At 37.2% G+C, this 27491-nt stretch overlaps 1 protein-coding gene across 2 annotated transcripts; it reads left to right on the top strand.

Annotated features, from left to right (window-relative positions):
• csf1b (colony stimulating factor 1b (macrophage)) lies at positions 1-27491 on the top strand. 2 transcript variants are annotated; one of them, XM_015601667.3, is made up of 8 exons: positions 1-359; positions 16829-16942; positions 18465-18527; positions 19171-19341; positions 21411-21603; positions 21700-21839; positions 22807-22850; positions 26909-27491. In XM_015601667.3, the coding sequence occupies exons 1-8, from the start codon at positions 309-311 to the stop codon at positions 26973-26975; spliced, it is 843 nt and encodes a 280-aa protein (XP_015457153.1). In that variant the 5' UTR covers positions 1-308; the 3' UTR covers positions 26976-27491. The 2 variants fall into 2 exon arrangements, with proteins under 2 accessions (XP_015457153.1, XP_015457154.1); XM_015601668.3 differs by lacking the exon at positions 22807-22850 and having other exon boundaries at positions 11-359.

The raw sequence follows: 27491 nt of genomic DNA, 5'->3' as shown, positions 1-27491 counted from the left end.
GAGAGAGAGAGAGAGAAGGCATAAGTGGGCAGAGACATACCAAAATCAAGACCAGTAGTGGAGAAGAGAGGCTGGAGGAGAGTGCACAGGTTTAGGTTCTAGGTACTACTGATTCTGGTGTGACGTCTATGGATTTTAAGAATGAACAAAAAAGGAAGCCACTCTGTTCTTCTCTTCTGGACTAAATCTTCGACAGTTGCTACATGTTAATCTGAAACCTTGTCCACTTCAATTTCCACATGCCAAAGAGGCTTCCAACCTGCTCCAATGCATCGAACCGAGGATTGTAACTTTCTCCTGACGGATTTATGAGCCAGATGACCCAATACAACCCAGTCCACATTATCTACAAAGCTAAGGTAAGCAATGGCTTGAGGAAATAAATGTGCTAGAATTCCACATGTTGTCTGATAGGGGACAGTATTTTCTAAAACCTTCTTCTGAATATACTGAAGAAGGTTTTAAACAATACTAATTAAATTCTGTTTCAAATAACCCAATTAATTATTGAGAACATGTTTAAAGTAAAACTCATGTCAAAATCAATTCAAAGGGAAAATAAAGGTTAGGTAAATAGGTCAATGCTCACTTGTCACAGTCTGGAAGGGCAGAGCTGGCACAAACACCTCTCATCTTATTGTATTGCTACAAAGTTCTGCTGCGCAACTGATGTTTTTTTTATCTAATCACTGTCACTGCAAAGTGCACACGTGCAGTATTCACACAAAGAAAAAATAATTTTAAAAATACATGTCATGGTACATCTTGTTTGATACAAATGGAAAATAATATATGTACAATATAATTTATTTGACTTCAATACTGGATACAGTGAGTACAATATATTGTAATATATTGTGATGTTGAACCATTGACTTTTAAAATTAAAATTGCTGCATTTGCCAATATTGCAATATAATATATATGGTAGACAAAACAAAATATTGATTGCAATTGTAATGTCAGATTTTTTTATATCCTGAAGCCCTGCTACATAGAAATATTAAGCAAGACAGCATGTAAGTAAGCACTGACCTAACGATAAGTAAGCATGTGATTCAGTCTAACCTGTGCATGACATTAACAGAGAAAAGAGGAAGCCTATCTTTATTTCTTACGCAGTGAGAGCGTGGCTACTTGCACTGATCCATCAACAGTTTGTTAAATCAAAGCAAACACCATTGGCAACTTCCATTGGCAATCAACTACATTTAAAGTTCAAGTTTCTTTAATTACTGTAAAACCAGTAAGCAACAAGAATGTGCAGAACTTAATTTAGTGCCATGTAAATTTAGCTGCTTCAAACAGTACCAAATAAACTGAGTAGGTGCATAAGGAAATAAGTAAGGAAACCCTTACTGGCAAAACCATCGCAGCCCTGATGATTTTTGACAGAAAGGGTTTTGTAAAGCAAACTGTGATTAAATCTTGTTTACTGCTCTTGGGCTGAACTTGTTAAGATAGCCTGAGCTGATCATCTTGGCAACTGTTTCACACTTATGATTTTCTGTAATATCTAATCTTTTCAAATCCCTTCCCAGACTCATGACTTATATTACCCTCACTGAAAATAGAAATGAATATAGAAAAGAAACCTGGACATAACTTAGAGTAGCCAGTGTATAGCTTGTATAGCAGTATAGATTTAATTATCCCTGAAAATCACCAAACACAGCCATTAATGTCTAAATAGCTGACAACACAGGTAAGAAGACCTCACAGTGAACATGTCCAACATACCTCCAAGATGAGAACTGCTTTGCTTAGGAACCCAATTGAGCACCTGTGGGGCATCCTTAAGTGAAAGGTGGAGAAGAGCATTGTGTCCAACATCCACCAGCCACATGATGTCATCATGGAGAAGTAGAGGACCTGTACAGCTCTGGTGAATTTTATGCCTAAGAGGGTTAAGGCAATGCTAGATAATGAGGGTCATATGGCTATAATTAAGGACAATTAGGACATGTTTAATGTGAGGTGTTACCAGCTGTTTAGACATTAATGGCTGTGTAATGAGTCAATCTAGGCTGCTCTATGTGCTGTACTTTGACTACTTAGGGTGCTTTCACACCTGAAAGTCTGGACTGTGGTCCGAACCAAGGTTTATGTGTTTGCTACATTGTATATATTTGGTCCGCTTATTTTTGTTTTCACACTGCAGTTTAGGGAGCGCACCAAAGACCTTTGTGTGATACTCCTACATCCTTTCATCATCACTTACGTATCGATGCGTTTTCATTAACTTGACGCTAATTGGTTTTAGAAGGACATGCGTCTGATGTTGGGGTGTTGACAATTCAGCGGGTGGTTCATTCGGTGGAAATCCTTTCCAGGATAAAGATAAAATGAATGAACAGATTCATTTCGTCTCTATTGTGGTTTGCATATACCAGTCGCAGCAACTTAAGGTACAGTACTCTAGTTTAGTTCAAATTCGCCAAACAAACGTCCTTGTCCTACAGCAACTGTATCCACGGCTCGTTTTTCCTGCTTTTCCGGTTATTTTCAGAGGGTACTGACTGCAGCCTGCAGGAAGGCGGAGTTGGACGTCCAGTGCGTCCAGCTCCGCCCACTTTGTTAGCGTCATGCCGTCCAGCCCCGCCCACTTTGGCAGCATCAATTCTTAGATCCGCCTCTGAACGGAAGTAAACAATGTACAGGGCAGGTAGCGGACTTTAATTATAATGTGTCGCGTCGTCCGGCTTAAATACTGTGTATACACAACAGGCTTACGAGACTGACAAGGCGTAGCGTGGACAAAGGGGTGGGACTGGACGCGCTGGACCTCCAACTCCGCCTTCCCGCAGGCTGCGGTCAGTAGTAGTTGGTTATTTTTCTTCTTCTGCTGCCGTTGTTGAGGAACCCCTGGTCAGCTTCCTGTAATTGGTCCGAAAGTTTGAACCGTCCAGAAAAGTGCTTTCACACTGCAAGCGAACCGGACCATGGTTCAGAAGATCCAGTTCGAGACCACCTCTCTTCGTCACACCTGCTACTTTGGTTCGGACCAAACTGAAAAGTCCGAAAGTCCGGACCAAACGAGGCAGGTGTGAAAGCACCCTAAGTTATAGATAGGTACTTTATTAATCCCAGAAGGAAATTTAAAACATCCAGTAGTAGATATACAAAGACGAAGAAAAAACAGTTACAAAAGTTACAAAAGAAGATACAGTCAAGTCCTTTAGTGTATGTATATGTAGTGTCCAAGTATACTTTTTTATATGTCCCTTCAAAAGATATAACATAGAGGTGTACTCACTTTTGAGAGATGGTGTATGTTTTAAAAAGAAAGGCTTTCATGTCTTTTTTTATATGACAGTTTGATCACATAAGCCTGGCTGAACAGCACCTTTACCTTTCTTGAAGGGTTTGTTATAAAAGTATTTTGTCTAGATCTGAGACTGGATGTAATACATTGCCATCCCATTTTTTAATCAGCTTATCTTATTAGACTTTTGGAAGCACTGCTTTCAACTGACACAAAGAGCATCTCTATTAGAGCAGATGGGCTGGGGTTAAATTCTTTCTCGTGATGGTGCCTCAATTTTTAATATAAGTCCTGAAAAATATTCCGAGGGATTTTACGATTGTTCAAGCTCCAAGCAGTGATGCAGATAATGCAAAAGGTTATTTTCTAAAAAAAAAGTTTAATACTAGTCCTTGTAGTCACAGCCTCTTAAATATGCAGGAGTTGTAACATGCACACTCAAGTTCATGACAAATCACTACTGCAGGTGTGTTAGTTATTGTTCTTTTTAACAAAAAATAAACAAACAAAACAAAAAACAGAAATAAATTTATTTTAATTATAATGTTTGGTGATTGCGTGGTCAGTGCATCTGAATATAAGATCTGACCATCAATGACAGCTCTATACTAGGACCAAGAAATGTCAGAGCTCCATATTAAGATCAATCTCAGTTACATGTCATAGGGTGCTGTCATTTTCACTATGCTCACAAATTCAATATTCCTTAACGATAAATACAGTTCGTTATGCATTTTTACACATGACATACAGCATAGTCAAAATTGTGATACATCAACATGGGTTTCTCTGGAAGGGCTTTCTGTGAGAATTTGTGTGAAAATTTGTGAGCATTTAGTTAAATAAGAATTTATGAGAATGGCACTGATGTTGCCTGTAAAGCTTTGAATAACAATAAACATTCCATTCTATTCGAAGGTGTTTTGCAAGGTTGCGTGCAGGGGTATCTGCAGACTACTGGAGTTCCTCCACCCCAAACTATATTTCTATGTTTTTATGTTTCTATGTATGTGTGAACAAGAGCCCAGTCTTTCTAAAACATGTGCATTTATATGCTGCGTGGTCATGGCATTTAATGCCATTTTCTGATACAATTCTAAAACAGTTGTTTTTGAGCTGTTCACACTGTTGATGCTTCTAAATATTCCAATTTCAAAAATAGAACTTTTTTAATAATAAAATAAAATAAACATAAAATAAACAAACATACATACATACACATACTCACATATCTAACTATACAAATGCTTATACATATACACACATACATAAATATTAGGGGTGTCACGATTCTCTAAATCCTCGATTCGATTTCATTTTCGATTTGAGGGTCACGATTCGATTCGATTCTCGATTTTCTTGTTTTTTTTTCTTGTTATTATTTTATGCCTCATAAAATTTAAATAATATATTTATTATTATTATTATTATTATTATAAATATTATAAATATTATTATTATTATTTATTAAGATATATATGGTAATGCCATCTAGTGACTTTTTTTGGTAGCAACAGTGTGCACTATTAAAACAAGCAGTTTATCAGAGCTGTGTGTGGATGGCTGGTGAAACTGCTCGTTACATGAAGCTGCAGTTCTTCATCCAACCACTAGCAGCAGCAGCACAAGCCCCGCTCTCTTCACTCAGTCACTACTTCAGTACAGCCCAGCCACGGGCTACAGAGCTCAGCCAGTCCGTTTTTACTGTTTCTGTAAACAAATAAAGGTTTTAACCCCTCTAACCGGATAATACAGCTCACTACAGTTCATCTTTCAGCCCAAGCAGCTAACAGCAGCAGGTTAGAACAGCCGACACGGAGGCACTGCTCGGATTACATTATAAACAGGTCAGTTAGCGCGCTGCTAACCTCAGGATGTTTATAACTACGGAGTTTAGTGGACACACCACGGCCGCCAGGTAAGTCTTTTAAAGGCTACTGAAGACTATTAAAGGCTATTAGAGTGTAACCCCTGGCTCCCAGGGGTTACAAGAGGTTATTGAAAGCATTATGGGGGGGCAGAAATCAGTACAGGCTGGTTAGATAAGTGATGTGGGTATTGTCTTATAAATATTTACACATAACTTATATCTCTCCTGAAAAGCTTTTATTTTAGTCAGAAACACGCTTGTGTTTACTTTATCTGAGAGAAAGATGTTTTTTTAATTCAATGGAAAGCAACAGGTGTAGTCAATTATAAGTTTAAGATTTTTAATCCACCTCACTGTGATCTATAGTCAGTGTTCTCAAGTCACACTGACACACGCATTTCAGCGAGTTCACACGCTCTCACCTGCGCGCACCCACCCCTCCGTTAGATACAGATACAAAACCTGCGCGCCCAACCCCCGCTCCCCCTCCCTCCCTCCCTCCCTCCCCCCCTCCCCCCCTCCCCCGTTGGACAGATAAAAACAGTGATCACACTCCCGCCGACTGCGCTCATGCAGTGGCTATCTCTATTTAAATGAATAGGATGCGCTGTGTTGGTACCGCGCCATTTGCGTAGCGCGCTGCGCTATTTGCGTAGCGCGCGCGGGAGGGATCGTCGATCCTCTTTTTGACTTCGATACTCGAGATCGTGACCTCATTTCGATTCGATTTCGATAAAATATCGAGATCGTGACACCCCTAATAAATATACATACATATTAATACATACACATAAATACATACACACACACGCACAGTTACTTCTATTCTATTGTTTTTTGCAAAAATATGTCATGTGTTACGGATTATGTCATGAAATGCCTACCACAATGGAGGCAAGAAACCGCCACCATGCCCGTGCGATCCAGAGGCAGATAGGGAAGAACCCAGTGGACCCAGACCATCCACAGCCCATTAGGAGCCCAGAAGACCCGCGGCCACACATCCCGATGGTAACCATGCGCACACCCCAGATGAGGACGGGGAAGACTCCAGACGAAGCCCCCATGGCAAAGAGCAAGAGTCCAGAGAGCCAAAGGAAGTGAGCAGCCCACCCCCCCGGCAGGCCAGCACCCCCTGCACGAGCCGAGCATGCGGCCCCCGAGACCCCAAGCACCCGGGAACAGCCCGACACCCGGCAGGCCCCCCCCACGCCAAGGGGGCCCAAGCCACCCCCAGGCCACGGCCACCAAGGGGGCGGGCCAGAGACCACATTAGGGCATCCGGCCAGGGACCCACGGACGCCCACCCCCCCAGGAACGGCAGTGACGATCGGCAGAGAGCAGCGTGGAGCGGTAGGGGGGGCAAAAACCCGCCCTCCGCAACCATGTCCCACAGGTGTCCATGCTCAGTCAGCCCCAAACCCAGGACCAACTGTTCACGCACACATGCACATTCACACACCCGTCACACACACATCCGTCACACATACACCCGTCGCACACGTGCACATTCACTCACAGACCAGTCACACACACCAGTCACGCACACCAGTCACACACACAGAACATACATAGACACCTAATGCGGGCATGCGGGCACCAGTACCGAGCCAGCGGCAACCTAGGGAAGCAGCCAACCCGGCCCCGAACAACCACCCGACCCACACCCCAGGCAGGGTGCACGAAACCAGGGTGTGAGAAGACCTGACCCCCCTCCTCCCCCCACCCAGCATGTTGCAGTGATATGAATGTGTATAATGAGAAGAATGAATGAAAGCTACAGTGCTATTAAAATTGGAGGGACAGCTGTAATATAAGAACTGAATAACAGCACCCAACCACACTGCCCCCCCAAAGGCCCTCAATGTCTAAAATGCGAAATAAAATTGAGGAGCAGGGAGCACCTGCCCCCCAAAACCCTATGTGTAATATGATGTGTGTAAGCTGTATGATGAGTTTGTATGTGTAATGCGATGTTAGACTGAGTAGGAGTCGGGGAAGGGCCAGGAAAGGACCGAGGGGCAGAGGACTACCCCCCGGAGGAAGAGAGCCAACTACTGCTGGCTCACTAGGCACCCAGTTCCATACACCCAACCGCAGTACAGGGAAGGCAAGTCCAAGGTGTAGAGCGGCTACGGCCCCAGGACACCGCCGCTCTGCAAGACAGCGCCCCCCCCCCACACTGCAATACAACATAAACACACATCCCCACTCACATACAAAAGACAACAGATATTACACACACGCGCACACACACACACACACACACAGACACATTTACAATAAACATCCCACTCTTTCTCATACACACACACAGTGGTCCTGAGCCCAGGACCAACCGGTCTTAAGTGGGAGACTGCCGCTTCCCCACCTGAGCGCCCCTACCTCCCCACAGGGAGGGCACCCAGAATCCCGGAATGCCAACCAGACAACCCAACATGGACCAAACCACCACCCCCCACGACGTCGCGCCCAAGAGAGGCATAGACCCTCCCCAGCGCAGGGAGGGACAGACAGACGCCCACGGGCACCAGGGCCCCGGACTCCGCACCCCGACCGCCACAGGGGAACCCAGCCAACCGGACAGGGCCAGCACTCACCACCATGGGCCCCCCAGACCCACACCCCAAGACCACAAGAGCATACATCCAGGCCCCCCCCACCAACAACCAGGGCCCGCACACAGAAATCACCAAGCGGCAGCCACCGTCCCCAGTCCAAGAGCCATCAGACACCCGAATCCCCCGATCCCCCCCCCAGCCACCTGCCGGACGCACCAGGAGACACGACTACAGCCGCCCACCCCCATCATGTGATGGAGCTGATCAGTGGGAACCAGAGAGATTCAAATGTAGCCAATTGGTTTTTTGAGGTTGCAGACATTCTTTCCAGACTAATGTGGTCTAAAAGTAAATTTCTATAGTGATTTATGCATAAATCATTTTTTGATTTCCACTTCATGAGGATAGTTTTCTTAGCGATGCATAAGACAGTGAGAACTATGTGCAATATATTTGTTTCCATGTTTAGTTCACTTACATCACCTAAAATGCATAGTTTGGGTGAAGTTGGGATATTGCAATTAAACCAGGTAGATAAGTCTTCACATATCATCTGCCAGAATCTCTGAACAGGCATGCAAAACCATATAGCATGTATATAATTCTCAATATGATTGCCCGAACAGTTAGTGCATATATTTGTTTCTCTAAGGCCCATTTGGAACATTCTATGCCCTATATAATGTGTTCTATGGAGAATTTTGTATTGTATGAGTTGTAAATTTGGACTTTTCGTCATTTTGAAATTGTTTAAACATATCTGTGTCCAAAAGTTCTTATCTGGGTTCATGTAGAGATCTCGATCCCATTTTGTAATTGGGAGGGATATTGTATCATTAATTTTGGATAATAACAAATATTTTTGATAACAATTTAGGAGTATAGAGTTTCATGAATTCACCATGATTCACCTTTTTCATCTTCCGAATTCTTTAAAGCAATACAGGATCTCCCCAATAATAAAGCTCCAGGTCCAGATGGCTTTCCTGCAGAGTTATATAAAGAATTCTGGTCTGTGTTAGAACCCATTTTTTATCTCCAAACATGAACTCTGCCAACATTACCATGCTTCTTAAACCAGGCAAAGATCCAACACTCCCATCCAGCTATCGCCCAATTTCGCTTATAAATGTAGACCTTAAAATAATTTGCAAAGTTCTTGCAAGCAGGTTAGAAAAAATCACTCCATCCATTATACATTCGGACCAAACAGGTTTTATCAAAGGCCGGCACTCAGCCGATAACACACGTCGACTAATAAATGTAATAGATTACTGTTCCATTAACAAATTAGAAACCATAGTTGTCTCTTTAGATGCAGAGAAAGCATTCGACCGGGTAAATTGGAAATTTCTGTTAGCAGTTCTAAATAAATTTGGATTTGGTCCATCCTTCATAAACTGGATTGAAACATTATATAGCTCTCCCAATGCACGGGTTAGGACAAATGATCTTATTTCACAAAGCTTTAGTCTGCAGAGAGGCACCAGACAGGGCTGCCCGCTCTCTCCCTCACTTTTTGTATTTTTTATTGAACCACTAGCAGCAAAAATACGACAAAGTGTAGATATTAAAGGAATTCAAACAGAAAATACAGACCATAAGATATGCCTTTATGCTGATGATGTATTACTTTTCCTTAGGGACTCACAAACTTCTCTGCTAAAGACAATCACACTCATAGATAAGTTCTCATCTGTATCAGATTATTCCATTAACTGGAGTAAATCAACAGTTCTACCTCTGAATTGTACATTTCAGAGCACTACTTCACTACAGTCGGGCAACATTAAATATTTAGGTATACATTTTTCCCCCAAGCTATCAGACCTGATATGACTGAATCATATTCCTCTACTAAAAACAATAGAGGACGATCTCACACGATGGAATTCTCTACCTATATCTCTTATTGGGAGAGTTGCTACTGTAAAAATGCTGATTCTACCTAAAATCAATTATTTGTTTTCATTAATCCCTAATAAACCTCCTGCTGCTTGGTTTAAGTCATTAGACTCAAACATTTCAAAATTTTTATGGAAAAATAAAACATCGAGAATAAGTCTGAAGACTTTACAGAAGCTAAAATGCCATGGTGGTCTAGAACTAAAAAACTTCTATCACTATTTTTTAGCCAATAGATTGCAATATGTTACAAGTTGGATTAAAACAAACCCTTTAGGCAGCCCATGGCTGGACCTAGAACAAACACTCAGTGGAAAAGTGAAAATCTCTGACTTACCTTTCATTAGCTCCAGTATTAAACACTATAGCTGCTTTAAAAGCCTAAACATAAACACCACTCTGACAGCTTGGTGGGAATTTTTAAAGATAGCTAAGTCTTCACTAATACCATGTAAAAGGACACCCATTTGGAACAACCCAGATATATGTCAGAAAAAAACAGTTATTAATTTTTCGCAATGGCAAGAGAAAGGAATTAAGAATTTAGAACATGTTATACAGGAGGGGACCTTTATGTCATTTGAAGATCTTATTTCAAAATACGAAATTAGCAGTAGCAAATTTCTGGAGTATCTACAATTGAAGTCCATTATACAAGCAAGATTTAATTTAAATAATCTAACATTAGAAATCCCAGTATTGATAAGAGTTTTTTAATATAATAGAACAGTTTTTCAAAGGCAGGACAGAGGTATTACAATCTGCCTAGTGGCAAAATTGTCATTCTAGGAAATTAGGCTGTGTGGTTTAAAAGACCCTGAACTATTCAGTATGTTTATCTATGGAGATTGCATGGCTAGGTAATTGATTTTACATGCTTGTTAACAATGGATGTGTCTGGAACCTCTAAACTTAATAAAAAAAGGGCTGTGTCCACATACTTTAAGCCATACAATAAATTGATGTTTTAAAAACACAGTACAAAAAATATCAGTGAGGTATATTTATTACTATATGAATTACAGTTAAATAAATCATTTAAGTAGAAATTGAAGGCAACAAAAAACACATTTCCAAATAAATTTTATGAGTGTACAAAATATTATATAAGACAGTACCAAATAGTAAAGAGTAGGGGTATGACGAGACTCTAATCAAAAATGAAAAATGGCTTGAAAACTAATAAACAACACTGGTTTTATTTATAAGTCATTGTACAAGGCCTTTATAATCATATGCCCCTATAGAAAAGGTCCAGTCAGTAATGCATCCATATATATCATTTAATTTAGAATTATAAGGGCTTTTTGTAGAATGTATTTGTTCTTACTTGTACAACATTTCATACTTAAATGTATACCCACTGTGCCTGAGCTACTCCAAGTTCAGAGATTTGAAAGATATTCAGATATGACCGATTGATGTGTTTGACAATCTTTTTTTTTTGTGGGTAGAAAACATTGGCATTGTGTAATGTAACCCTATTTTCTCCCAAATCCTGTCCTAATTAAAGGAAATTTCTAGAAATTTCTTGTTTTTAAAGTCTTAGAATTTTGAAGATTAACTCTCTCAATAGTTTGTCAACAATTACTGTTAGTAAGATCATTTTTACCTAAACCCTACATTTTCTATAGAAGTAAATATTTTTTAAATGAAAAATAAATACAGACAAAGCCTTGTCTTTATTTCCATACAGGATAACTTTGTCCATAAGAAAAGTTTAGAGACAGCTGCTTGTAGGAAGCCCTCTTTCAGGAAGATTTATAAGACTCTGAAATTGTGGTACACTGCTATACTGTTCAACCTTCACAGAAAAATCATATAAAAGTCATAAACATCTCTTGCATCCCCACCACAACATTCAGCAGCCAAAGTAAAAAAAATTTTTTTACAAGTTTTGTGCATTTTGAAAACAAGCCATGTGGGATGATAAAGATAGAAATGTTTGCAGGAAAAAGAGCAGAGTATTTCATAAAAGAACAATTCTACAACCAATAAGCATATTGGTGGATCAGTCGTGCTTTGGGGTGTGTTGCAGCCAATGGCACAAGGAAAATTGTGGTATCAAAATAAAGCTAGCAAACATAGCATCATCTGAAAAAAAAAACTTGTGTGTTTATCGAAAATGTGTTTTGATATATGTTTTTCACAAAAAATGAGCCAATGCCAATGAGTTTGAGTTAGAAAAAAGATTTTTTTAGTATCATTTGATGAAAAATGAAAACAGGTCCCACAGACCCGAACACCACACAAGGGTTAATGCAAGATGGCCCTGGATTTTCAAAGGACTGTCAGAATTTTGCGAGGAAAAATGGATAAAATCCCTTAAACAAAAAATTAAAGAGCGTTTACAAGCTGTGATACTTGACAAAAGGAGGTGCTACAAGGTACTAACCATCCATACAGTGTGCCCAAACTTTTGCTTAGGGCCCTTTTCAAAACATTTTGTTATTTTAGTTTGAAATACATAGGGAATAGGTCTTTAAAGATATTTAAAGGTACATTCTGTAGGAAATGAGAGTATGCATGTGAAATATTTACAGCAGTCCAATTTTAAAACATCACAGAGAGTAGTCTGCCCTGACCCACCCTCCCCAGATGCAAAGCTTACTCGGGTTGCCAAATTCAGGAGGCTGAATCTACACAATCTACACAAAAATTTGGGCTAGTAGGAGAGGCGGAAAACAGAGAGTACGAGCGAGAGGAGAGTGGAGAAATACAATACAAATACAATTCTAAACTCTTCTGAAATCCTTAACTAGCATTATATTGACTGTATGTAACATGAGAGAAACCTTAAGCGTCACCGCACGAGCTCCGCGATGTGCCGGACCACGCCTTAGACAGACCTAAGCACAGCCCGTGCTCCGCGAGTACAAACTTTTGTTGAATAGCCCCCAGCATTCTGAAATACAGTGCTTTAAGCCGACGCTCCCAAAAGGCTTACAAATCTAGCAATAGGGCCATAGATGACAAAAGTTTTTTTTATTTGGCTTTTAACAAAAGGAAGACCATGATTAACATGTGATGTTTCTGCAAGTTTTTAGGTTTTATCTAAACAATCAAACAATACATAACTGCATAAAAGCTTATCAACACAAAAGTATCTCCATTTAAACACTCAGAAGACACCTTTCATTAGCTCCTTTAATGTTGGCTTGAAATTCCTGTTCTAGTTCAACCCAAGTGTGTTTGATAGGGTTTAGGTCAGGGATCTGTGTGGGTTGGTGAAGTTCTTAGTTTGTGCACTGGGGCAAGGGCGTAGGAGCGGGTTTGATATTGGGGGGGGACACATTTGCTAATATGAACCAAAGCCCACCCTATAGTTTCCTAGAAAAACATTTGCGGAATTACTTTTAATCCTAAATAATCCTTTTTTTCTGTATTCTGTATTTATTATTAGTTACATCCAAATAAAGGTAACATTACATTTACTGTTGCTAGAAAAAAATATATGTGAAAGGTCTGAATTATATACATATATGACAAAAACTGATCAGTTATCACCTAATATTTAAAATAATATAACAGATTTGATTATTATTATTATTAATTATGTATTGTATGTTGTATATTTACATTTTCTCCAAACTGACTAGCATTGTGTCACGCACTTTTAATTGTTTCTACTGAAAGCACTTCTTATGATGGTGTCCTTTTATGAAAAAGAATGTAACTTTACGTTTCATAGGGATTTTTGTCAGAAGTTAATATAAACGTTAGACGTCAGGACTAAGTGTTCTTACTGTAAACTACAAATAAACAGAAGTCAGATTAGATTCGTTTTTCTTAACCCTGTTCTTACATATTCTATTGCATATTCCCACTGTTCTGCATATTGTAGAGCTTTCTCTGATTTAAATGCACATAATAAAGTAAGTGATGGTATGATGTGTCTAATACACTGCTGGACATACATAATGATTGATTTATGATCCATAGGGGGCTAAGAGATTTTAACAGGTAAACTCAGTAAAGGACTGATTATTAGCTAATCAGTTGGATCTGGTGGAAAACACAATTTTAGCGCAGTGATCAGGGTTAAGAAACTGCTTTAAACTACCAACATTACCCAGTGTTGTACTAAATTCTGTCTATCCCCTACATCCAGCTTATAGCTGACTGAGTTATCTAACTGAATGAAAATTAAATAGTTATTAGCTAGTCATGTACAGGGTAAGCTGAACATTATATAGTTTTGTTTTTCTTAAACTAAGCTAATTCCAAAGTTAAGCTAACTGACTGTCACAGGCTGTATTTTATTAAGCGCAGAGTTGGTGTGTTTTGATTAGTGCATTTTTATCCAGCTATCAGAAACATAGAAGTTTACATGGTTTACATGGTTAGCCTACCATTACCTTTTTTTTTTTAGAAAAATCACTCTCCCCCACACTCTCCTGCACGCGCAGCAAAACCAGCAAGCTGATTGGCTGTTTCTATTGAGAGGCGGAACTTAATTCCTGAACCGGCTCCGTGATTGGCGTTAAGAGATTTACCATTTACTCAGCGGTCACCGGTCTCCTCATTAATAGTACAGTTGATTTGAGCGAAACCATTTTATTTTTGGGGGGGAACAAATCCACCTTTTTCTAATATTGGGTGGGACATGTCCCACCCATCCCACACGGTTCCTACGCCAATGCACTGGGGCACAGCTATGCTTGAACAAAGTCCTTCCCCAAATGGTTTTCAAGGCAAGGCAAGTTTATTTATATAGAACCGACGGTCATTCAAAGTGCTTTACAAATTAGAAAATACACAGAGAAGTCAAATTAAAAAGACATGTAAAAGAATAACAGTAAACATGGAAATAAAAACTAAAACTGGAAATAATAAAGCATGATTGATTCAAACATGATTAAAAGTTTTCACAAAGTTTGTAGCAGTCAGTCAATTATCGAAATTGCCTCTTCTTAACCTATTTTATGGGTACAAACACTACAAATCATATCCCATTTGTTTATGCCAGATGAGAAAAGTGTTGAGAAAATGTTAAACATACAGTGCTGACAAAGTTTTGAATAATTCGAATAATGACTCTAATAATCAGGGGTGCACATAACCTTTTTGGTCTTGTTCTCAAAGGAACACCCCAAGACATTGCTTGGTACTCACCTTTTACAACTCCTACAAGCGCTTATCATCACCATCCTCCTGACTGCTCTCCTCACTTTTTTTCTTTCCTTCCTTGGTGCATGATGATGATGATGATGCAGGGTGACTTCTTTCTCCCTGTTGAGCCTTGGATTTGCTGTTTGCATTAACAGATCAACAGCTGGCTTTTGACCAAAAGTCTCTGTTGTTATCTTAAGATGGGTGAATGTGCATCAGAGACGAGAGGCAAAAGTCTGACAGGTTGGATCTGTACTTGTTTTTTATCATATTGAGAGGTGAAAAACCCCTCTCAAATCCTGCACTGCTCGAGGGCAGTGTAAGGGACAACAGAATGACTTTGTGAATGTTGAAGTAACTTTCTAAACTGCTTGTCTTCACAATGATGACTAGGTCATACACAGAAGAGGCTGCCAAATTCCTCCCCGACTGCTTTTTTTAACGCAGCCATTCTTTTAGTGTAGCATCTTTGTCAGCTGGCAGGCTGACACTGTATTTCTGGAGTATGTTACTTAGTGCTGAGTTGCCAAAACATTCAGTTGTCTAATAGCTACCATCAGCTCATCTTTACATTCACCAATAGTCAGATACTCTTGTTAGAACCTGAGGAAAGTAAAGTGTAGAATATTTCCAGTATCAAGCATGTTGGCTAGAAAACCACGAAAACGCTCAGTGCCAATATGTTTTAGGTCACTGTTGACACATGTAGCTACTTGAATTTGAGTGGAGAATTTGAGTGTAGAGTCTTTTGCCTCTACACTGACTATCTAATGTTTTAAAATTTCATTCTCAGCACAAATCTTCTTCAGTTGTTCTGTTCTTTTTGCACCTCCTTTCTGTAAATAGAAGCTTAGCTATTTTACAATTGAGGGATTAATAGTCTCACAGTAAGGGGACCATGCAATCAGCTGACTTCAAGCAGTTTTCGAGCTTGTGGGCGATACACAGAATATGCATAAGGGAATGCCCAATGTCAATGTCAAATATGATGCAATTTGGGAATAACCCCATTGTAAACTCTAACAGTGACTGCAACTCTGTCAGTATAAACTGAAACCAACTCCTTAGACCAACTTAGATTTTGTTATGTCTTCTGATCGATCAAAAAGCACTCACCAAAATTTGACTTCCTTCAGTTTTTCCACTCAGTTCTGAGCTGACTGTATGTGCAATGATGTTATAGATGCGGGTCCCTCCTTCTCATGAATGATATGCACTGATGACAGTTTATCCTGCCACCTGTCTAAGAGGCGACTGTATTTCTGAACAGATCCAGGCCTGTTATCAATAGTTTCAACTATGTTTCTGTGCTTTTCTCATGCTTTTCAAAAGCTGGATGGCTGTTTTTGTTGTCCCAGATTTTATCTGTGAGATTTCTATACAGTTTTCATCTGCCTTTCAGAGCCATGCTACCTCCTGGAGTCATTTTCCCAAAAACGCTTGTTTTTTTTCTCCTTAGGTTTAGACTGGCGTGGTGGTAGGAGTCCAAATTAATGACTTAATGTAGCTTGTTTTCTGGACATGTTAATGAATAAATTAAACTATTAAATCCAGTGAAACAACAAGCTAATTATGACGTGAGCTAACTGGATTTAACTGCTCCCTGGAGCTAACCAAACCTGTTGGTATGGAAACGTTCTTCTTGTCGTATTGAAGGCTATGCAATGTTAATTTTGACTGTGTATGCACACCTGCGCACTGCTTATGTGCATCATTGCTAATAAGAAAACTACTTATTATTCATCTTGTGACATTTAAAACAATCAAGAAACTGAGGCACTGTCTCCTCCCCAGCACCAAAAACTACAAACCATGGCAAAGAGAATAAAACAAATCAACATCTAATGTTTTTCATATTAATTAGTGTACATAAAAATCATTTTTTCCTGATTCTACATTATTTAGGAAAACAAGAAATCATTAACAAATACTGAAGAAAACCTAGAAAACATGCTAAAACATATCTTTATGGGCTGAAGTGTGATTTTGGGTGAACTTCTGCTGACATTGTGTCTAATGTGTTTAACACCAAGGAGTGAGTAATTGCATGTAATTTCAGCATGTTTGCTGCACACTTTTTACATGTGTGTTTCTTTATTCCTCACATACCTGTAGGTGAAGAGCGTGTGCATTCTTGTGCTCTTTTGTCTTCCCTTCTCTATGATGGACATCGCTGGACCCTGCAAGTACTCCATAACCAAAGATCACCTGCTTCAAATGAAACATCTGGTAAAAGAGCATTCAAATATGAACATACGTTGTTTTGCAAAAAAAAAGGCATTAACACATAGAATTTTTTTTGGTAGATCCTTATGAAATCTGTTTTTTGTTTTGTCAAATTCCATTTTTTTATGTTTTCAGTTTTTGTCTTTATTTATCACATACTGGATTTCTAGGTTTTTAATAGTGCTGTCAGATAATATAAACATTCTATTGATTTAATTGCATGTCTGTGATTAATCTAAATAATCTAAAGTGTTTTAAACTGTATGGTTCAATTGAATTTTAGCTAAAAAGCAAATAAAAAAAATAAACAACTGGTATTGACTTAAACGCTCTCTGTATTAAACATCAGCCAGTAACAGATCTTGTAAATGCTATATATCTCTCACAATCAGATGGTCACATATGGCAGAGGTAATTTTCAGGATATCTTAAAGATAACTACCCTAAAAAAAGACATTTTTACATTAATAGCTGCAATATGTTTCTCTGTAATAATACAATTCACCACCTCTGCATAAATTGCTTAACAATTGATACAAATATTAACAGAATATTTATTATTTGTCCATATTTTGATGAAAGTTTTACTTAGTTAATAAAATAAATAAAACAGTCCAAATAAAAAAAAAATAATCACACACTTTGCAGTGCATACCTAATACTGAAACTTTCCTTTTTTTAATGTGAAATAAAAGAATCAGTATAAGATCATCACAATGGTCAATAAAACAAAAATTTGATCTATATTTAAGTGTTTGTTTAACTGTATTTCTTCAACTTTGAACACAGATTGTCCCCTGTGATCTAAAAAAGTCAGAATATGAAAAAAGAACAGGGAAAGATTCTCTTTAAGCAGATAAACAGGAGGATTTAATAGGCAGGAGAGAAAAACATGGCAAACGTATGTCTGACAGAAATGGCAACACTGCATGCTTGTGTGAGAGAGAAATAAGTAAGAGTGTAATGTGTGTAATGTGCACGATATGGAATTTTTTATATCACGATAACTATATATTTTATGATATACCGCATTTAAGTATGTTTTCAGTTATTCTTCAAAAAAATGACAAAATAATATCATTGCTTACTTTTTTTTACTTTATTTCAACGTGACATTAAACCAAACTTTCACAAATGAGAATTACTACCTTTTAGTGCAGCAATATATGTATCAAATAAAAACAGATGAGGTAGATGCAGTAGCTCATTTTTTCAAAAGAACAATGCATTATGAAGCTTTTTTTTTTGTGAAGATTACTTTATTATCACTAATATAAACCGAGTTTATGCAAAGTGGCCATGCCAATACATTTCATCGTAGCCTACTTTATATATTTGCATGAATAATTGATGAAATTACTGTAGAAATGATAGGGATATCGATAAACAATTTTCTATCGTCCCCACAATATTTATCATCACATCGCACAGCCCCATACTGAATTCATATTTTTGTATTCATGAACTACAATCCCAGACATTGATGTGCCTTAATACTTTCTGTCCCCTATACACTGTTTCTCAGATCAACAACCAACTACAGAATGGATGTTCAATAACCTACAGATTCACTGAGAGGAAAAATCTGGTAAGACTCTTAACGTGGGTTCATCTGAAATAGTACACAACAGTAATTAATCATAGTTTGTATTATTTTAGCTTTAGATAATTAATTAACCATAAACTTTTAGTGTTGTTTTTCCTTGTTAAAACTGTTAAAACAATATCACATTTTTTTTCCCAGTTCGTTTAAAATCAGAAGCGTATGCACATTCTCCGTCAAGTCCGAATATAAAGTTCAACAACTGTTACTTACACAACACTTGTGGTCTCATACAAGTGTGTGTGATTTCATGCCTGCTATGTGAAGTTAGTGTATTTCTAATACAGAATGCTTTAAAAGCATCTGTAGTCCAGAAACAAAGTCCAGTCTCACTTCAGTTATCAATGCGCTAAAACTATGTGAATTGATGTAAGATTCCCTATGTTAGCTCACATATGTTACTGGTAAACTTAGCAAAAAAAAATCTCTACAGAGAGGACTGGAGCCATCTACGCCCTTAAATCACACCTGCAGTCCAGCACATCTTTGATTCATCTTATACCATATTTCTTGAGTTAAAGCATGTAATGTAGCACAAAGACTTTAGAATTAAGTTAGTTTAGTTAGTCTTTAAACTACAGAACATGTTGCTGAATATCAGTCTCATAATTTGCTTTCTCTCTTTCAGAGTGCAGTGTGTTATGTGAAGGCAGCACTGCCACATGTGTTGGACTTGTTGAGTGCTCACTTCAGATATGCACGAGGATCAAACAGTGCTCTCTTAGTCCAATCCCTACAGAAACTTATCCTCAACATCTACTCACAGCACTGCGTGCCTGTGCTCAACGAGGAACTCGAGGTTTGTGTGTGCGTTATGAAGTCTGGGCTAATTCATTTACATTATATAATTTCATTTACCTAAACGAAACACAGTCCACAGTCTTTATGTAAAAAGGTAGATTCCAAATACATGATGCATTCACAGAGCCTTTAAAAATGACTCTAAAACTCATTCTAAAATGCTAGCACGAGCAGTCAGTCTAGCAGTTAACATCACAAAAAAAGTTTTATAGCAAGAATAAAACAGTCCAAACAGACTTCAGTAGCTTTCAGATACAGCTAGAAGCCTCTCCAAACATAAAGCACATTTTCTTAACAAAGATCAAAGCAAATTTACACTGTCATACAAGTCATACAAGTGTCATGAAAAGATATAATAAAATATTTACAAAAATGTGCAGGATTTACTCACTTTTGTAAGACACTGTACCTGTGAGGTCCACCTACCTACTGTTCTACCAGGTGTTTAATAAAATACCCCCCACTCCTCCCAACTAATCAACCTTTTAACACATGCTGAGCTGACCAAATTATCAAAATTCTTAATATTTTAACTGATGCACAGTGCTGCAAACATTATGTATTTAACACCTGAAAAAATGTGAAAAATAGGGTTGTCAAGACTTTTCGGGTCTTTAAGCCCAAGTCCGATTCCAAGACCAACTCAGTGTAGGTAAAGCCCAAGCTAATTTGCAAGTTTTTTATTTTATTTTGCTGAGTGTTATGTCATCAAATTTGTGTCAGTCAGCTGTTACTTCAAAAATATTCATCACAGGACATACAGAAAGCTCTTGCCACATTTGAGGTCAAAGTACAAAATTTACCAACAGGTCCAAACCAGGCACGTTTGGCAGAAGGCATGTTTAGTGCTAGAGATCTCAGTTAAAGGGAAATATACCAGGTATTAGGGCATAGGACAGGGGTGCTCAAATGTGCATCTTAGGTCCATTTTTAAACTGTCTACTGGACTGAATGTCCATAGAAGATAAACAAGTAAAATAAATCTTGGACATTCCACAAAGTATAGTCCTTCAAAAGCAGAATGACATTTTATGTACCAAAGGTATTGCGACACATCATTTACAGTCTTTGTTTTGTAAAACCAAGTGTGTTAAAAAGAATTGATCTATTACAAATATGCAAACTGTGTCAGCCGAAATAAATACATATCTCTCAGTCCGCTACTAGTTTTTAGTCTCTTACAAGGCACGAACATCACACAGTGTAAATGGTGCAGCATGCAGTATCCACATCCACATGTTCGGTCCACAATACAACTAATTTGGGTCCAGGCTCCGACCCAGAGTCCACCTAATAAGTATCTCTGAAATAAGATATATATATATATATATATACAGGTTTTGGAAAATGCAAACTGCAATGCGTAAAAAAAATAAAAATAGAACCTTGGGGTGAATTTAATTTTAAAACAAATTAAGACCTACTTTTAAGTTAGACATTTTAAGACTTTTAAGGATCTGCAGACACTACTGTACTAACTTTTTAAACACACCAATGCCTTAACCATACCTTGAGCAGAAACATTTTATGATTGTTCTAAAAAACAGTTTAAAAAGCAGTCAAGAATTATTTAAAGAATGTTAAGATCAAAAACTGTATTGACAGTAACTTGGCAGAGCCTAAAAAAAATGAATCGACAAAAGCACTTATTTTTGACACCTTAGGGGAAACAAATGCATCACATCTGTCCACCCTATGTTCCAGCATAACACCTTTGGGTTTACATAAACTGTAAAATACATCCATTAAGGTTGGTTCAAACCAAGTAAAAAAGCGTGATCTAAATCTAGTAAATGTCACTGGATAGATATGCAAATCTAAACCTTGTTTTTATTAATTTAACCTTAATTTTATTATTTTTCAAAAATCTAGATTTAGGTTTTGGGGAAAAAAACAAAAAGACTATGGAAGGGAAAGCGATGTTAGGCTCTTTATTTATTCTTATATTTTTCTGAGACCGAATGTCTTGGTTACTAAAGCACAATAAAACAAAAAGTCAGCACTAGAAAATTCTGCCATTACAATGATCAAATCTAAAGTATTTCTTTAACGCTACTTATTCTCCAGGAGGACCCAGCAGGATTTGAAGTTCAGTTTACTGATTCACCTGTTCGAGCCCTGCGGAGAGCTGAAGAAGTGCTTGGTCTTTACTTACATCTTATCACACACACTAACACATTTGTGGACTGGACCTGCGAGTCTGAGTACAGCAGCCACACAGCTGACCCACAGCTGTCCACAGAACTGACCACAACCACAGGTACACTTTATATACACATACACATATCCTCACACAAACAAACCAAACAACTAATTACACACTTAATGACTAAACGCTTCAATCTGTTTCATCCAGACGCTGCTCAAGGACTGCTGGGAAAGATTCATCTGGACTCCTCTGATGAGAAATTCTACAGGCTGGGCTTCATAGTGTTATCCATAATGAGTGGAGGGATTTTGCTCATTCTCACTGTTTACTGCTTTGTTCGCAGAAAGGTAAGACTCTTCAGAGAACTGTTTTTCTTAAAGAAAGAATTTCTTCCAATAATTGTCAAAAGATTTTAAATGAAAAGTGCTCAAATACTACATTTACGCGAACGTCAGCTAAGTTATATATCTTGTTTAGGGCTGGGGTGACTCAATTTGCATAAACGCACAGAGGAGTGGTAAAAATGGCCATGCCCTTTAAAAATCAAATGGCACACTACCACACTAATTGCTGTCTTTAAAAATGTAAAGCACCAACATACATGCAGCAATTAATGTAGAAAATAAAGTACACTAATGTGTTGTTTTTGATTCAGCATCGGAATAAAATTCTGCAAAAAAAAAAAAAACAATAGATAAGCATGTTAAAAACAGACATTAGGGGGGTTTGGTCCGTACCGAAGTAGCACATTTGAAAGGGGTTGCAAACCACAGTCCAGACCAAATGACCACGTAGCTGATGACGACAGGACATAGTTAAGTCTGTAGTCTGTTAGCCAAACTGCAGTGTAAAAATAAAACCTGTCTCTATCCAGACTTTCAGGTGTGAAATCCTTAAATATATTTATGGTGTTGGCAAAAAAGTTGTTAAATCCTTACAAGTAAATCTACAAAAAAGTATGACTATTTGTATTGAATAAATTAAGTAGAATAAGAAGAATATTGCATTCTATCAAATATGCTTAAAATTTTACTGTTACTTTGCAATTTGGGTAATTCTGATACAACAGACATGAAAAAAATGGGCAAATTACGATTTTTTGATGAATAGTCAGGTGGTGCTGAAACATCAGCACCTGAATAAAGCCTTCAGAGCCACAACAATCTTTCTTTGTTTATAAGCTCGCAATTTCATAAACCTATTTATTAAATTTAAGCAGCTAGTTTCCCAGACAAGGAAGTCCAGAATAATGGTTACCACTAAAAAAATGTTTATAACAGTTAAATTAATATTTTATTTTTTTCCTCACAATAGAAACCTCAAGATCAACTTCCAATACCAACTATGGATTCAAACAGGTGATCATTTATAGTATTGATTTTAAAACTTTATACATTTGCTTCTGCTGTACCCTTGCAAAAAAAAAACCAAAACAAAACAAGCAAATTAATTTTGTGCTCTTTAAAATTGTAACTTAAGCTTTGACAATAATATATGGAGAGGAATTAGTGTCAAATTAAAAAGCAAACACAACCATGGAAACATAAAAATGCAATCCAAACATAAAAAAACACTATTACATTACATTTCAATGCACTTGTTTTTTTTATTGAAAAGAAAACCAAATGCTAAATTCATGTCAGAATTGAACACAAACCTCCCTAAAAGAAATAAGCTCAGCAGCATTGTATTCCACTGTGTGGCACTTCAAATGTTCAACAGCAAATTACAATGCACAGTATTTCATTTTGCCTAGAAGCAGTGCAGAATTGTGCCAAAATTAAATGTAATTACTCTCCAATCAGAACCCAATACTAAACACTTGAGAAGTTTTTTACACTAGCCTTTTTTCTGGATCCAGGTGCGCTTACTTCAGAGCTTAGGTACTTTTGGTCCAGCATCAATGCTGCTTTTGAGCCAAGAAGCGATCTGTCCAGCGTATTGATCTCCAGTCCAGCCCTTATTGTGTTTTACTCCAAAAGGTTTCTCAGCCCACTGATTGGACAGTTTCATTTCATTTTGGCATGAATACTGTGCTGCTTCTAGACGAAATCAAAACCTGTACATTTGCAGTGCCACACAGTGGAATACAATGCAGATTGCATTTTAAGGTTTCTGACAATTTACTGTATGGTTTTGAAAATGTAATTCTTGTATATTGTTTTGTAATAGTGATTTTGCATTTTATTTTGTAATACATTTTTTGTTAGCATTTATATTTTTCTATGGTAGTGTTTGCTTTTCAATTTGGCACTAATTCCCATGGGCATGGTAGTGGGGGGAAAAGTGGACCTGACTACCCAGGGCCCGAGTAGGAAGGGGCCCCATGAAAATCCAGATTTTTTTACACTCACATTCCTTGTGTATTGGCATGGACAGAATTTGCTGCTATGCCCCTGCTAATTCCTCTCCAAAATAATAATGCAGCACTCTTGGGCATGCCAATGAAACACCCAGAAGAAATACAACTATTGAGAAAAAAAGCCTTATCTGGACGAAATTCATTTCTCAGGGGGTCCTGGGGTAATTTTCTTTTGTATGGGGTGTCCTCTGTGATTTTATTCCCGTCCGGAACGTTCAAGTATGTAATTTTCTCAGATATTCTCTGAATACCTGATTACCTACTGATTTACGCTGCACTCCATGGTCATTGCTTTGTATAAAACCTAGGTAGTTAGCTAAGGCTAGTGCACCTGAGGTAGGTGTAACTAATTTATATAATTCTAACTCTAAACTAGGTTAGCTATTTTATCTTTATTCTACACAAAATGTATGGAAATAAACAAATGAGTGCCCAAACACACATAAAGTGAAGCTAGCTAATTAGCCAACTAGTTTATCTAAAAAAAATAGCCTATAATAGCACAGATATTATTTGTTTTTTAAAAGGAAAACAAGAACTACCACTGTTTTAGTATTATTCCCAACAAAAGTGGTGTAGCTGCATAACATAGCCCTGTGACAACATATTAAAAAGAAGAGTTATTAAGTTAACAAAAAATAAATGTGATATTTTGTGACAAAAAATTAAAGGTGTAATAATAAAAAAGTGTTTAAAAAGGGGCAACACCATGCCATAGAGGGTTAAAAACACAAGCTAAGCTACGGTTAGCTTAGCTATAGTTAACAAATGGATTCATAGAGTAACCAGTTGAGTTAACCTAGGATAATTAGCTAGCTAACGCTAACTAGTTTAGGTTAGCTAACCTACATAGCTAACTAGTTAGTTAAGCCTAGTATGCAAGCTTACTGCCAGTATTAAGGAGCTAACCAGTGTAAGTTCAGCTAGTTAGTTAAATAGTTTACTTTAGCTTAGCTAGGATAAATAGGTAATTAGGTTAGGTAAAGGCTAGTATTAAGCTAAGATGTGTTGGTTATCTAGTTAAGTTTACAAATTATATGCCAACATAAGTGTGACAACAAATTAACAGAAGCTAAATTTCTAACTAGTAATATGTTTGCTGTATTTTAAGATTACCTAAACTGTTTTCCTCATCTGTGGCCATTCTCTCTTTTACCCCAAGGTTAAAAGTCTCTGGCTGATCCATTAAGAATCCGTTAAATTTTGAATTTTAAATCTGAGGTAAAAAAAAAAAAAGTGCGAGTGAGGGCTGTAGCTGAGGACCACTGATTTACTGATCATCCCCCCACCCCCTGTTTCTCTCTCTTTCTTTCTCTCGCTCTCTCGTGTTCTTGTAGTTTTCATATATAACGTTTTTTAGAAGTGTTATACGTATAATAATAATTTTATTTTGTAAGCACATTTATTTAATTGTAATTTAATTGCTGTAACACACAACACAGCACATAAACAGTCCAAATAGTTCATGCCAAAAAATATACTTAGGGACTGAGATTGGGAACCGCATATCTATTTCTTTATACACCATAAAAATAATTTAGATTTGCTGTGAAATCGTTGAGTGAAGATGTGCTATTTATTTTTATTTGCTTAATGATTAAAACTGTCTATGTAACGTATACAAAAAACATTTGGCTCGTTTGAATGGATGGATTTGTGCACATTTAAACACTGAGTGAGTAACACCTAATAATGCAGAAAAAGGAAAACAAAAACAATGTGATATCAAACCTATGTGCAAAAATGAATACCCCCTTTCAACAGTTAATTACACCAATTACAATCAATTTTAACTTCTGAAAAGTGACAACATTCAAAAATAGTCATTATTATTATTATTATTATTATTATTATTATTATTATTATTATTATTATTATTATTATTATTATCATTAGTAGTAGTAGTAGTAGAAGAAGCAGTTTTTAAGGCAGATTCCCCATTCGTTTATTTTTCACACTTATGCCTGTGCAGTAAGATTCACTGAAATTCCTTATTTTGATTAACTACAGATGCCAAAACAACAGAAAATGTGACCTAATACAGTTTGCAGATGATAAAGTGATCATTAAACTTTTGGTAAGCCAGTAAAATAATCTTAAAGCAGAAGTTTATGCTTTTTCAGTAATGGTGTGAGAAGTTTTTTTCCTTTTGAATGTTTATAAAAACAAAGCACACAGTTATTGAGCTTTAAATCTTCACTGGAATTAAAGCCAGTACCAATAAACAGCTCTGCAGTTTAAGTAGTGAACAGATTTAAATATTTGGGCACCATTTTAAAATGTTTCAAACACAGTTTTCCTTGATATTCTAAGACTTTTCTGAAATCTGTTTTAACCTTATGTTTTGGTATGACCTGTAGGAACAGACTATTGCAGCCTTGTTAACATAGTGGCAATATATATATATATATATATATATATATATATATATATATATATATATATATATATATATATATATATATATATATATAAAACCTAGTAGAAGCTGTAATTACCTGTCCAAATTGTCCCCTGCTGTCAGAATTGCTGTCATCAGGATTATGTTTTTTAATGGCTAATAAAAGCTAAGCAAAACACATTAGTTCATCCTTTTTTGTTGTTCATTTACGTAATACATAAAATCCACCGAAAAAATAAATAAATATAATTGGCCAACGTTCTACTACCCCATTTTGAGACACTAACAACAACTACAGAAAGCATTTGGTTGAAGTCCTATTGACTACTTGTTAAATTGGATGATATGCACAACCATTGAATCAAGTCCACCTGGATTACCTTTAAGGACATTTATTTAAAGAGGTTCTTTATTGAACCATTCAAGAATTTAACTTGTTTTCTGCAATGTCATGGCTCTATGCATGACTACTACTTTTGCTAATGAAGCCATGAAAAACCATTGTTAAAGCGTGTAGCAATAAAAGTGCTATTTAAAATGTTCACAGTCTTTAACAGTTAAAGCTTTAAAGGTTCCTTGTTATGTGATTGTTAACAGATGTAACACGAAATCAATAGGTCAGTCTTTTATTTCCTATTTTTCACATTCCACAGGCCAGATGTTCAAAATGAGGGCCGATACCCTCTCAGCAGCACTTCTTATAATGGATCTGATGTCTGACTTCTAACACGAGAAATCCCATCTGCTGAAGAGTCGTTGGGCGTCCCATCTGGTGAACAGTCCTTCATACATATTCATGCAGAAGACTTCATGTTAATGGACACTGTATATATGTAAATAGACACAGCACACTGTACATGTATTTATAAAGATTTCTAGAAATAAAATAGCTAAAACTGCTTAAATAATAATATATTAATATAATAATGTATTATTATATTATAATAGTATTAGTAAGAATAATAATAACAGTGTAAATGTAATCTTGATGATCCATGAGACAAATGAAACTCAGAAGCTTAACTCATCTGCCTTTATTAAGATGCAGACTGGACTGCAGTTACATAATCTCTGACTCCGATGGGTATAATACACTATCCTTAGCTCAACATTACAGCATTATGTCAAGATATTCGTGCAGTATCTATATTACCTGTATAGTGTAATAATGGTATCATGGTCTGTAAAAAACTGAATTCAATTTGAAATATACTGATATGCACTCTTTTCAGGGGA

Source organism: Astyanax mexicanus, chromosome 12 (genome assembly GCF_023375975.1).
Source record: "Astyanax mexicanus isolate ESR-SI-001 chromosome 12, AstMex3_surface, whole genome shotgun sequence".
Lineage (NCBI taxonomy): Eukaryota > Metazoa > Chordata > Actinopteri > Characiformes > Acestrorhamphidae > Astyanax > Astyanax mexicanus.
The sequence above is the reverse complement of the archived record's forward strand: the minus strand, read 5'-3'. Positions and strand labels throughout refer to the sequence as shown.